The sequence below is a fragment of the Elephantulus edwardii genome, unplaced genomic scaffold, assembly GCF_000299155.1.
Source record: "Elephantulus edwardii isolate Elephantulus edwardi_28Jun2011 unplaced genomic scaffold, EleEdw1.0 scaffold00412, whole genome shotgun sequence".
NCBI lineage: Eukaryota > Metazoa > Chordata > Mammalia > Macroscelidea > Macroscelididae > Elephantulus > Elephantulus edwardii.
Window position 1 is genome coordinate 1,111,511 of NW_006400162.1, and position 14,977 is coordinate 1,126,487.

General features: G+C 39.3%; 1 protein-coding gene across 1 annotated transcript in view; it reads left to right on the top strand.

Moving 5' to 3' along the window:
- Positions 1–14,977, top strand: part of WDR64 (WD repeat domain 64) — a 195,162-nt gene that overhangs the window by 103,167 nt on the left and 77,018 nt on the right. Inside the window, exons 14-15 of the mRNA XM_006902445.1 lie at positions 2,125–2,301; positions 4,314–4,444. Of these exons, the coding sequence (XP_006902507.1) occupies positions 2,125–2,301; positions 4,314–4,444 (308 nt within the window). The remainder of the gene's footprint in view (positions 1–2,124; positions 2,302–4,313; positions 4,445–14,977) is intronic.

The following is a 14,977-nucleotide window of genomic DNA, read 5'->3' on the forward strand; positions in this document are numbered from 1 at the left end:
GTGGTGGTTGTTAAGTGCCATCATAGACTACTCATAGTGACCCTATGAACAAAAGACGTGAACACTTGCTTAACTTTCATCGTTTCCACAAGTTGATAGAGTTTTCAGAGGTAAGCTATTTTGGAATTGGATGCCACTCCTGCTTCCAAGCTTGTTTTAAACAGGAAGCTCCACTGAACACTGTCCACCATGGGTAACCATTATCACATTTGACACATCAGTGTCACGGTGTTCAGCATCACAGCAACCCCGAATTACCTCTGTACAGTAAATGGACAGACTAGTGCTATACCGCTTAGAAGAATCTTTGACCAAAAACAATTAAAACCAGGCCTGAGGGCTGCAGATTAAAATCACCCACCTTTGGTTTAGTATCATAACTTTCTATCCACTAGGCCAACAGAGCTCTTTCATTGTTGTTGTTATTGTTGTTAAGTGCCATCAAGTCATAGACAACTCATAGCAACCCTATGAACAAAAACCTGAATACTTGTATAACTTTTATCATTTCTCCAAGTTCATAGGGTTTCTGGAGGCAAGCTAGTTTGGAAGTGGATGCCACTCTTGCTACCAAGCTTGTTTTATTCAGTGAGCTTTTAGAAATCTACTTTTGCATTAAGTGAAAACTTGTTTACATTACCTCACACATTAACAGCAACTTGGGGTCCAGTTAATAGGATGAGGGATGCTGATTTCCCATCCATGCGGGCAATACAATTCTATAGACTCATCAGCTGGACTCTGCTATTGCTAAGTGTAGGAGTCTTGTTTTAGTCTTGTCGCTGACTTTGAAGGAGGGCAACAGTATGCCCTGCCTTGGGATAGCCTGGACACTATGCCTTCTAATGGTCTTCTAATAGCCTTTCCTGTTATTACTTATCAGGCTTTGTCATTGGGACCCCCATGGCAGTAGTGATCCTTAGTATTCATGTTGAATCCTGGAGTTACTATAAATAAGGCAGATCCTTCCACCAAAGAGTGTCACAAGCAACACGCTTCACTTCCAACCTCTGAAAGAAAGGCTTTTAGATCCTGCTGGGCTATGCCAATTAATGCTAGCATTAAGGAGCTACTTGTATAGGTAGCCACTGAATTTAGTAGGGTCAGATCTAAAAAACTAACAATGAGCCCTCACACACAGACAAGATAGTAAGATAGTTTGCAGCAGCAGTGAAAAAAAGAAAGTAAAAGAGTACGTTACCACTCAGAAAGTGGTAACACTAACAGCAAGAGAACTTTATATGGGGGAACCTCGGGATCTCAGACTGAAGTTCCAGGGGAGGGACAAACACCATCTAAAAGTCAAAGATGAGATGGCACAATAAAACACATGATGAGGCAGCCTTCAGCTCTTGCCCCATCGACAGAAATCCCCTTATGAATAAATACCTACATGTAGAGGTGCTCGTTGGTATTGTCTACTAAGGAGATTAAGTAGCCTGGACATTTTCACTTCTCATTCCACGTGGTTCCAACTATTGTTCTTCCCCTGTCACATCGTGGTCATCATATGTTGTTCCCGTATCATGTTGCGGTCACCATATGTCACACTTTGACCAGCAGGAAAGTGCCAGGTGATTGAAATGAACTACTCGAGACTTTTCTTAGTCAAGAGGTAAGGGGAGAGGGTTCTCACAACCTATAGTTCTCATAGTTTAGTTGACAGTATTTTTATTACATAAACAGTAAAATACTTTAACTGGAGTCCAAGATGCTTTTTACTATTTCTTTTCTTACTTGCTGACCTTCCTTGTTTTCCATAACTACATTTTTGTCAAAAGGCGGCTTTAGCATGAGAATCAAGGTCTTGAGCATCCCAGTGTTTATTTTGTCATGACCCAGGCAGCTTCTGCCTTGGTTAGCTTCACCCCTACAGGAGGAGACCTTTCTACCACAGAGCAGCTGGTGGATTCAAACTATGTACCTTTTTGCTGGCAGCACAGCTCCTTACCACTAGACTATCAGAGCTCCCTGAATGGCAAATAACTACAACAAAAAAGGTTTAACAAAGCTGTGCGGAAGATGGTACATCATATATGTGAATGTACATTCTGATTTTCTCTGTAAAGACAGCTCACAACAGAATGATTCCTTTTCTGCGTACTCTCTGGATATCTCTTACAGGGCAAGGAAGAAGATATTTACCTCCTAGTGATGTGGGAGCTGCCTGATCCTGTGCCTTTCCTACAAGATGGGAATCATGTTGTGCCTCTACGGTTGTCCACCAGACCAAAGAGTGCACGTATTCCTTTCCCAGATGTGGAATTCCTGATTGAGAGAAAATTATCTCCATTTACTTGTGTAAGTTAAATGTCATGTTTTTTAAGTTCACTTTTTAATATGGAAAAGTTTAAAATTTTACTTTTAATATTTTCTTGATGCTAAAATGGATTGATCTCATTCAGAAGGGCAATTTATGAGTAGTGGATGTAAACTTCACTTTTCTTTTTGAACACTGTAATATTCCCCTTTTATGAATGTGTTGTAGTGTGTCTAGTTAGTCCTCTGTTAGTAGGCATTTGGGTTGTTTGTGCATGTATGATTACCATGGAGGGGGTGAACAAGCACCTTAAGCCCAGCACTGCTGAATTTATTCCAACCTGTAGCAGTCCTCCACTCAGTTCCTAGACCTGTCATCTTTCTTTGATGAGGAGATAAAGAAATGAGAAGAAAGCTCATCTTTCTCCCTGAGAATAGCTGGTAGATTCAAAGCACTGATATTTGGTTAACATTTCAACAGACCTCCTTACATCTGTGGTGAGGACTCTTAGTCTATTAGTTGCAAAGATTTTTTTGTGTGGTTTTTTAAAAAAATTTTAATTTCTTAACTGATTTCATATCATATGATTTCATATGATCTTTTTAGCCATGGCAGTGCTAACTCCTGGTACCTGGGTGTAGATGAGGTTTCTGGTTGTCAAGCATTACCGCTTGAAAATAACTATAAATGTTTTCAGACCCCACTGGAAGTCTACTAGTCTTTTATGTTTTCATCTATAAAAATAGTTAGATGCTTAATCATCTCCTGTATTTGTATTATACAGAGTCACTTTCCAATCACTATAAATTATGTGCATTGTGAAAATATTCCATTTCTACATTTGTGACATTTATCATTGGTGTATAAGTTTGAATAATAGCTATATGAATTCATCTTCTTTCTGAAAGAATAGATATTAATTTGTCATTGACAGCATTATATTTCAGGATAGATCACAAAACATTCTTTTGAACAATTGATCCAGTGTCATGCTTTATTCAGCTATTGTTCCTAGCATAGTAGATCATCACTGTCAAATTAAAAATGTCCAATAACAATCCATTTTTTACTATCCACTGTCTAGAATGTGAATCTTCAGGCAAGCAATTTCATTTTTTATAACTTCTAATTTTCCTTGATTCCACATTCTGATTTCTAAAGGTTATTTTGTAGTTGCTTATTACTCATTTTATGGAGCTCTGGTGGCCTAGTGGTAAGGAGTTGAACTGCTAATCCAAAGGTTCTAATCCACGAGCTGCTGGTGGTGAGGAAGGAAAATGGGCAGTCTCTTCCCATGTGATTTACCGCCTCAGACAACCCACTGGTGGGTCAGCTAGGAATCAGTTCCAACTCAGTGACATATGACAACATTTCTCCAAAGTGCTGAAGAGCAATGGTATCTCTTTGGAGACTAAGGTGCGTCTGATACAGGCCATGGTTTTTGCAATCACTTGTTATGCATCAGAGAGTTGGACAATGACCAAGGAGGATAGAAGGAGAATTGATGTCTTTGAGCTGTGGTGCTGGAGAAGAGTATTGAGAATACCATGGACGGCTAGGAAAACAAACAGATTTGTCCTGGAAAGGGTTAAACCGGGTGGCTCCTTGGAGGCAAGGATTCTGAGGCTCCATCTAACATACTTTGGACATGTTGTGAGGACAGACAGGTCCTTGGAGAAGGACATCATGCTTGGGAGGGTGGAGGGACAGCGCAGGAGAGGAAGGCCCTCTATGAGGTGGATTGATTCAGTGACTGGGATAATTGGGATGGGAGAGTCAGAGACAGTGCAATTGGCACAGGACAGAGCGGAGTTTAGGGCTGTTGTACATAGGGTCGCTATGAGTCGCAGGCGACTCGACGGCACATAACAACAACAACAGCAACAACCAGTAAATGAAGATCCTTAAGGTTTTATATCATTCATGCCATTAACATTAACTCTATTTTTTTAAAAAATGGCAAAATACTCTGTTTTTAATTAATGGTATACTTGAGTGTGCATCTTTCATTTGTACTGTGATTATGGAAATAAATCTGTTTCTTTGTCTCTAGAATTCTACCGTCAGAACAGAAGTGAACTGCATTGATCTATTACAGCTAGAAGGGTATAATTTGCTAGCTGCTGGAACCTTAAATGGTGTGATTATCTTATGGAATTTTGTAATGGCTACTGTCACAGGAGTGTAAGTTTTATCTTTTTATTTTTATAACTAATTTTTAATGAAAGTTTACAATTAATATTAGTTTTAATTCATCCATACACATTTTGTTATGTTATTTTGTTATGTACCATTGAGTCGCCTGCGACTCATAGCGACCCTATGTACAAGAGCTCTAAACCCTGCTCTATCCTGTGCCGATCTCATTGTCTCCAACATACCCACTCCCATTACCCTAGTTACTGAATCAATCCATCTCATCAAGGGTCTTCCTCTCCTGTGCCGTCCCTCCACTTTCCAAAACATTATGTCCCTCTCCAAGGACTGATCCCTCCTTGCAACATGCCCAGAGTAGGTCAGATGAAGGTTCAGAACCCTTGCCTCCAAGGAGCAGTCCGGCTTCATCCTCTCCAGGACAAAGATCTTTGTCCTCTTAGCAGTCATGGTATGTTTAACACTCTTCTCCAGCACCAGAGCTCAAAGACATCAATTATCTTCCTATCATCCCTAGTCATTGTCCAGCTCTCCGATGAATAGCACACAACTGCAAAGACTATAGCTCGCATCAGACGCATCTTAGTCTCCAAACTGACATTGCCCTTCAGTACTCTAGAGAGGCCCCTGACAGCTGACTTTCCCAGTGCAATTCGTCTCTTGATTTCCTGGCTTCTGGAACCAAGAGTGTTGACAGTGGAGCCAAGCAAACTAAAACTATTAACTATCTCAATCTCTTCACCATCCATACTGATGCTGCCAATTGACCCAGTGATGAGAATCTTTGTTTTCTTGATGTTAAGCTTCAATCCACATTGAAGGCTGCAGTCTTTGACTCTCTGCAGCAAGCACTTCAGGTCCTCCTCATTTTCAGCAAGCAGGGTTGTGTCATCTGCATAACACAGGTTGTTGATGACTCTTCCATCAATCCTGATGCCACATTCCTCCTCGTACAGACCAGCACCCGGATTTTACAGTGTCTCATCAGACTCTTATAAACATTCCTTTTCTCTTAACCAACTTATTAATTTTAAACCCTATTCCTTCCCTTCTTAGCCTTGTTAATCTCCCAAGATTGACTCTGTGTGTAAACTTCTCCTTTGCTTTTTATATTAGTAGTCTTATGCCACGATTAGCCTTTTGTGACTGACTTTGCCGCTCAGCATAATTTTGTCTTAATTTATCCATGTTATGAAGTATTTAAGAAGTTCTTGATCACTTGTTTAGTATTGTCAATATTCCATTGAATGAATTTACTCATTTCTTTAGCCATTAGTTTGTTGGTGGATTTTTTTAATTGTGTCCAATTCTTTGCTATGTAAATAATGATACAGTAAACATAAATGTGAGTGTATCCGTTTGTGTTACAGCTCTTATTTCTGTGAAATATATACCTACTACCTACTAGTAGGATTGCTGGAGCCCTTATGGCCTAGTGGTAATAAGCAGCCCTGCAATCCCAAAGGTGGATTTGGTTCAAATCCACGCAGCGGCTCTGGAGGAGAATGATGGGTAACCTTCTAACATATCACATAATGCCTCTGAAAACCCTCTGGAAGGTCATCCATGTGTCTGTTCTGACTTGCTGGCACACAGCAACAATGTAACACCACCACTACAATAGGATTGCTGGGGAGCTCTGGGGGTTTACGGTAAGGTGTTATGCTGCCATCCCAATGGCAGGCAGTTTGAATCCACCAGCTGCTCCTTGGGAGTAAGGTGAATACTTGCTTGTGCAGTTTACAGCCTCTGAAAACTCACTGGATGGTCAGCTATGAGTCTGTTCTTACTTGATAGCACAAGTGGCATTGCTGATTTGTCTCCTTTTCTATGCTGAATTAGCTTTAGTCATGACTTTTCTTACATTTTTATTTCTTGTTTTAGTGTTTACCGAGTCTGTATAGTCTTTTTCTTTTTATTTTGACAAGAGGGGTTATTCATTTTCTTGGAGGTTACATTTTAAGTTTGTTTTATCCCCACATTTTAAACAGTTCACTTTATCTTGAAATCTCCTTGACTTCCTCCCCATTTAGAAGTTCTGTGACTCTATTTCTTATTCCATCTTTTTGCATTATATTTGTTCTCTTTGTCTTTTTGATGCCTGTCATTCATTACCATAAACTGTATGCTTTACTCATTACCACAGAATAGAAATCAAAGGTAGTTTTATTGGTTCTGCTTTGTAGGTGACTCTTGTGCCTTTTCAGAGATTTTAGATAACATGGGAGGAGATTGCACATCTTTCTGGCTTGGAATCAATGGTGAATTCAAACTGTTTGTCTTTGCATTGGCAGCACAATTCCTTAAACACTAGACCACCTGACTTCCCTATTTTTAGTGTCATATGTTTAATGTACTTTGTGTATGTCTGTGTTTGAGTCAGTTTCTGACTGAGGTCATTACATATGTTGATTTTTGCTTGTTTGTCATGGTTGGCTCTCAGTGTGTAGAGCTCCCAGTGGAATTTATTGTAGGGTTAGTCTGTTGTTGTTGTTGTTGTTAAGTGTCATCGAGTCGTAGATGACTCATACAGCAGTCTAGCTTTCATTAATTCCATTGGTTTCTGTTTATCTGAAAAGGTCCTAATTTCACATTTTTATTCGGTGAACAATTTTGCTCAGTACAGGATCTTTTTTTCTTTCTTTTAGAGTTTTATATATGTCATCATGCTCTTTTCTTGCCTGCATTGTTTCTGCTGTGTAATCAAAGGTAGTTTTATTGGTTCTGCTTTGTAGGTGACTCTTTGTTTCCCCTAAGTATTCTTTGTCTTTAATTTTGAAAAATCCGTGATGATATGCCTTAATGATTTTCTTTTGGGGTCTATCTCATTTGAACTCACTCTGCTTCTTGAATGCTTAGTGATTCCAAACAGTGACCTTCTCTTATTTCATAGTGTTTGGGAAATTTTTAAGAAGCAACTTTATTTTTTAATTCAGCTCTTCTTTTTTTGGTTTTCATCTACTCCTGTTCTGGAGTTGCAATTACCCATAAATTATTCATCTTGATGCTGTCCCATATATTTCTCACACTTTCCTCATTTTCTTTCCTTTTTTGTTTTGATTGTTCTTCTAACGGATTAAGCAATGAAGGATTTGTTCTCCAGTTCACTAATTCTGTGTTCCATTTCATCAATTCTGCTTTTTTGTCCTTCCAAAGTATTACCTATTTCTGCCATTTTAGTCTGAATAATCTGAATTTCAATATTCCGTTTTTATATTGCTGTAGCTTTCCATTTATTTTGTCTATTTGTACTTACAAAGTGTTGTGTTTGGGGTTTTTCTTTTTAGATTTTATTTTATATTGGTTTACTTACAAAGTTCATTACATTGTTTTTCACACCGGATCTTTCTCATTTCCTTAACTTACCCCTGCCTCCACCCATTAAAGTGTGCTACCCTATGATTACCAACACTTTCTACCATCCTCACTCACTCCCTGCTCCCACCCTCCCCTGCTTAGATCCTCATACACATTTTACTACTTATCTATTTCTACAATAATGGTCTTATACAGTATTTGTTTTTATGGGGCTTAGTTCACTTAGTATAATGCTCTCCAGTCCCTCCCAAATTAAGTAGTGATTTACCTCAGAAAGCTGAACATAGAAATTCCACATGAGCCAGCTATTTCACTGCTTGGAATATAGCCCAAGAGAATGAAAACTGAGGCACAAATGAAGACTTGTACACCAATGTTCATAGCAGTGTTATTCACCATCGCAAGAACATGGAAACAGCCCAAATGTCCAACCACTAGGAAATGGATTGAGAAAGTATGGTATATTCACACGCCAGAATACTATGCAGCACTCAGGAGAAATAATTTTGTAAATTACGAGAGACTAGAGATTTTATGATAAGTGAACTAACTCAGGCCCATAAGGACAAATACTGTATACAACCATTATTGCCGAATGAGTATGAGGATCCAAGGTGTGGAAGGGTGGAAACAGAGGGATGAGGATCGGCTGGGGGGAGGGGTGTGGTTAATCAAGATCTGGTATTAAAAAAACCGATGTATTTAAATTTTATAAATAAACCAGTTGTTGTGTTTTTTTAAAAAAAAGGTGGTACCCCTGCTAATCCCAGGGATGGCTGGCAGCCCACCATGCCACAATCTGCCAAGAGGGAGACTTTGAAGGTAAAGCCGTTCACACAAAAATAGTACTGGCCTCACCTCAGCCAGCTGAAATCTGCTGGACAAGACCACGGCAGCTTCCTGGTGGGTCACTACCCCAATCTCCAGGAGACAAGGAGGACAAGGGGGGAGACTGCAGGTATTGCATTGTTAGCTGCATGCTAATGTGGATACTGCTGCCAACCAGGGTTCTCACAACACAGTGACCATTGTTCAAAGTGGCCACACAGTGCCACTTATGGGTGCTGTGCTCTGTCTCCTTCTTCTGTGTTTACTTCTGATTATTCCCTTAGTAAGTGTTTGAAGTACTTCCTTGTCTTTTCTTTTTAAACTCGGGGTACAAGGTTACCATAGGTATGTTATCTCTGTTCTCTACTGCCTGTACTGGAGTCCCATTTTGGTCTTTTCTTTGGGGGGAGGGGTATAATACAGGTTGCACTGCAAAAAACAAAGTAACACTCAACACTTACAAAATAAAAAGAAGATGAAAAGGATAAGGGGAGAAAGTACCCACAGCAAGAACAACAAAATGCTAGCTGTGAATAGATGAGAATAAAAGAGATGAATGGAACCTTCAAAGAATCAAATCCCTTTGCATATAAAAAAATTTAGTGATGACATATCTGATAAGGAACCCATATCTAAAATATATAGAATTGTCCAGAGCTTCAACAAGAAAAAGGTAAACAACCCAAACACAAAATGGGAACAGGATATAAGTAGATACTTTACCAAAGAAGACATTAAATGTCAAGTAAACAAATGAAGAAATGTTCAAAATCTGTAGCTATCAGAAAGATGCAAATAAAAATAACCATGATATATCATCTTACCCCAATAATAATACCAAAGCTCATCAGAGCAGCAAACAACAAATGCTAGCGAGGTTGTGAAGAGAATGAAACCTTTATTCATTGCTGGTGAGAATGTAAAATGGTTCAACCACTATGGAACGTGTTTGGCACTTTCTCAAAAAGTTGAAAATCCCATTTGACCCAGCAATTGCACTGCCAGGAATATATCCTAAAGAAACCAGAACTGCCACCCAAACAGATGTATGCACACCCATGTTTATTACTGTGTTATTCACAATAACAAAGAGATGGAAATAACCCAAGTGCCCATCAACAAATGAATGGATAAGAAAAACTACAGCATAGTCACACAATGGAGTATGATGCAGCACTGAAAAACAATGACCCCGTGAAACATTACACAACATGAGTGACCCTGGAGGACATTATGCTAAGTGAAATGTCTTAGTCTCAAAAGGACAAATACTGCATAACACCACTGTTATGAAGCAGGACTGACATGGGGGTTGGGAGGAGAATAGATAAAACATAGATAAATAATGAACACCGCATTGGAACAGATGAGGGAAAGAACTGTATAAAAAGAATATATGAGAGGCAGTCTTCTAGGTCGTATAGCCCTGGCATGTCTACTTGCCATACAGAGGTAACTTGTAGTTGCTGTGAAGCTGAACACTGTGACACTGATGTGTCACAATAATGCAATAATGGTTACCCATGGTGGACAGTGTTTGGTGGCGCTCCCCGGTTGAAACAAGCTTAGAAGCAGGAGTGGCATCCACTTCCATAAATAGCTTGCCTCCGGAAACTATGAACCTGGAGAAAGGATGAAAGTCATGCACACAAGTGTCAAGGACTTTCGTTCATAGGGTCGCTATGAGTTGCCTATGACTTGACTAACTTAACAACACAACAACATTATATGTAAGACAATGGTCCACAATAAGCAGTATATTGCAAAGAAGAGTGAGGGAGTGAGGGGCAGGGAGAGGGAGGAAACTGTGCAACAATGTATGAATATTTCTTTAAAAAAAGTATCACCTCCATCACAAGAGAACCAGAGGAAATTAGATTGCTATTATCAGAATACTATGAAAAGCTACACTTGGATAATTAAAAACCTACAGGAAATGGACAAATTCCTTGATACTCATGCCCTACCCGGACTGAGGCATACAGATGTAGAACACTTGAACAGACTCATCACAAAAGAAGAAATTGAACAGGTAATAAAAAGACTTCCCCATTAGAAAAGTCCTGGACCAGATGGCTTCACAGAGGAATTCTGCCAAATTCAGAGAAGATTTATCACCAATACTACATAAAGTATAAAAAAAATGGAAAAAGAAGAAACATTCCCAGAGTCATTTTATAAAGCAAGCATACCCCTAATACCAAAACCAGACAAAGAAATTATCAAAACAGAAAACTACAGACCAATATCTCTCATGAACATAGATGCAAAAATCCTTCAAAAATTCTAGCCAGTAGAATCCAAAAGCACATCAAAAAAATTAATTGCTCATGACCAAGTATAATTCATAAGAGATATGCAAGGATAGTTAAACATAAGAAAAACAATCAATGTGATTCACCACATTAACAAAAGCAAATAACAAGAACCATATGATCTTAACAATTAATTAAAAAAAGGCATTTGAAAAAAATCTAACACCTCTTCCTGATAAAGACACTCAGCAAAATTGGAATAGAAAGGAATTTCCTCAAAATAGTGACTTGTACATATGCAAAACCAAGAGCAAATATCATTCTCAGTGGAGTAAGACTTAAAGATTTTTCTAATGAACAAGGACCAGACAAGGATTCCCACTGTCCCCACTTTTAATCAGTATTGTACTGGAAATACTTTCTGGGGCAATATGACAAGAAAGGAAACAACTATACACAAAAAATACAGAATGTTTCTGCAGGATACAAAAGACTGAAATAAATGGGAAAATGTGCTCTGTTCATGGATGTTGTTGTTCTTGTTATGTGCCGTCGAGTCGCTTGCGACTCATAGCGACCCTATGTACAACAGCCCTAAACTCCACTCTGTCCTGTGCCAATCACACCGTCTCTGACACTCCCATCCCAATTATCCCAGTCACTGAATCAATCCACCTCATAGAGGGCCTTCCTCTCCTGCGCTGTCCCTCCACCCTCCCAAGCATGATGTCCCTCTCCAAGGACCAGTCCCGCCTCACAACATGTCCAAAGTATGTTAGACGGAGCCTCAGAATCCTTGCCTCCAAGGAGCCACCCGGTTTAACCCTTTCCAGGACAAATCTGTTTGTTTCCCTAGCCGTCCATGGTATTCTCAATACTCTTCTCCAGCACCATAGCTCAAAGGCATCAATTCTCCTTCTATCTTCCTTGGTCATTGTCCAACTCTATGATGCATAACAAGTGACTGAGAAGACCATGGCCTGTATCAGATGCACCTTAGTCTCCCCCGACACCATTGCTCTTCAGTACTTTGGAGAGGTCCCTAACAGCAGACTTTCCCTTTTAATTTCCTGGCTGCTGGTGCCAAGACTGTTTGTTGACTATGGAGCCAAGCTAACTAAAGCTGTGTACAATCTCAATCTCTTCACCATCCATCCTGATGCTGCCAATTGGTCCAGTGGTGAGAATCTTTGTCTTCTTGACATTGAGCCTCAATCCATATTGGAGGCTGCAGTTCTTGACACTCTGCAGCAGGCGCTTCAGGTCCTCTTCATTTTCAGCAAGCAGGGTTGTGTCATCCGCATAACGCAGGTTGTTGATAAATCGTCCACCAATCTTGACCCCACATTTCTCCTCATAGAGCCCAGCATCCCGGATAATCTGTTCTGCATATAGGTTGAAAAGGTATGGAGATAGGATGCATCCCTGGCGTATGCCCTTCCCAATTTTGAACCATGCAGTGTTCCCTTGCTCTGTTCTGATGACTGCCTCCTGGTCCAAGTATAAGTTTCGCATTAGAATGATCAAGTGGATAGAAAGACTAAATATTGTGAAAATGACAGTCCTACCAAAAGCATTCTACATGTTCAACAAAATCTCAATGCAGATACCAAATTCATTTTTCATGGAGATTGAAAAGGAAATTGTCAAGTTTCTTTGGAGAGGAAAGAGACCCTGATTAAGCAAAGCACTTCCGAAAAGCAAAAATGAAGTGGGAGGCATAGTACTCCCTGACCTCACAGCAGTAGTAATCAAAACAGCATGATGCTGGCATAAAGACAGACACATAGACCATTGGAACAAAATTGAAAATGAGTTAGTTCATGTAACATAATGCTCTGCAGTCCCTCCCAAGTTAGGTATTAATTTACAAAATCATTGCTCCTGTGTGCTGCATAGTATTCCGTTCATTGTGTGAAAATACCATAATTTCTCAATCTGTTCCACTGTGGTTGAGCATTTGGGCTGGGCTGTTTCCATATTCTTGGTATGGTGAATAATGTTGCTATGAACAATTGGTGTACAAGTCTCTGTTTGGGCCTCATTTCTCATTTTCTCAGGGTATATTCCAAGCAGTGGAATAGCTGGGTCATAAGGAATTTCTATGTTCAGCTCTTTGAGGAAACGCCAAACTACTTTCCGCACTGGTTGTACCATATTACAATCCCATCAACAATGTGTAAGAGTTCCTATCTCACCATCTCTTTTCTTGCTGCCCTGCTAATCTTAGCCACTGTCACTAGAGTAAGATGTTACCTCGTTGTGGTTTTGGTTTGCATCTAATTGCCAGTGATTTAGAGCATTTCTTCATGTGTCTGTTGGCCATCTAAATGTCTTCCTCTGTGAAAAGTCTTTCCATGTCTTTTGCCCATTTTGTAATTGTCTTTTTCTTGTGGAGGCCCTTTAGGATTTTGTAATCTATCATGACGAGAACCTTGTCTGAGATGGTATTGCCTAATGTTCGTTCCCAGTCAGTATGTTTTCTTTTTTACCCTATTAGAAAAAGTTTCTAAAAGAGCACAGATTTAATCTTTGCAAGAGCTCATTCATCAGTTTTATCCTCTTCAGACTACATTTCTGGCTGTATTTTGTAGTCCCTTTATACCGCTTTCTAAGATTGGTCCCAATTTTTCTCTTATGAACATTATGGTTTGGGGCTTTATTTGTAGGTCTCTGAGTTGATCAACATTGAATTGATTTTTGTGTATGGTGTGAGATGTGGAGTCTGTTCCAGCTTTCTGCAAGTAGTAGTCCAATTCTGCAGCATCATTTGTTATAAAGGTTGTCATTTCCCCATTTGGTTTAATTACCTGTCGATTATCAGCTGACTTTAGATAGATGAGTCCATTTCTGGGTTCTCAATTCTATTCCACTGGTCTATGTGCCTGTCATTGTACCAGTACCATGCTGTTTTGTTACCAAACCTGTATAGTAGGTTTTGAGGTCAGCGAGTGCTATGCCTCTCACTTTATTTTTGCTTTTCAGAAGTGCTAAATCATGGTCTCCTTCCTCTCCCTAGAAACTCGACAATTTCCTTTTCAATCTCCATGAAAAATGAATTTGGTATCTGCAGTGGGATTATGTTGAGCATTCTACATGTTTTAGGATTGTCATGTTCTTAATATTGAGTCTTTCTATCCATGAACAGAGCACATTTTCCCATTTATTCAGGTCTTTTATTATGTCTCACAGAAATGTTCTGTCGTTTTCTGTGTACAGGCCTTTTGTGTCTGTAGTTAGAGTAACTCCAAAGTATCTCAATTTGTGGTTTGCCATTGCAAATGGTGTTTCTTTCTTGGCTTCCTTCTCTGAATTATCTTTGTTACTGTAGAAGAATCTCACTAATTTTTTTATATTGCTCTTATTATATTTTGCCACTTTACAAAATTGGTCTACTAGCTCTAACAGGTTTTTGTTGTTGCTGTTGTTGTTGAATCTTTGGGGTTTTCTGTGCACACTAACATATCATCTGCATATAGCAACAGTTTAACCATCTCTTTGCTTGTCTGGATGGCCTTTATTTCCTTCTCTTGTGTATTGCTCTAGCAAGTACTTTCAGTACAATATTGAATAGAAATGGTGACAGTGGGCATCCTTGTCTGGTCCCTGTTAGCAAGAAAATGTTTTGTCTTTCTCTTGAGAATGATGTTGGCTCTTGTTCTTGCATATATACTTTTAACTATATTGGGGAAATTCTTTTCTATTCCAATTTTGTTGAGTGTCTTAATCAGGAAGGGGTGTTAGATTTTGTCAAAAGCCTTTTTTTCTGCATCAATTGCTAGAATCATATGGTACTTGTTATTTGTTTTGTTAATGTCCTTAGTTACTTTGATTGTTTTTCTTATGTTGAACCATCCTTGCATATCTCTTTGTTGTTATTATTAGACTAGTTTATTTACTCAATTCAAATACATTGTTTTCCAGAACAGATCCTTCCAATTTCCCTCACCGCCCCATCCATCAAATTGTACAACTCCATGATTAATACCCCCGTCCCCTGCACATCTTCATCCCTCTGCTACCACCAACTCCCCCCCCATTCTACAATATTGGTTTTTATACAATATTTGTCTTTGTGGGAGCAAGTTAGTTCACTCACCATAACGCTCTCCACTCTCTCCCCAGTTAGGTAACAATAATAATTTACAAAGTCATTGTTCCT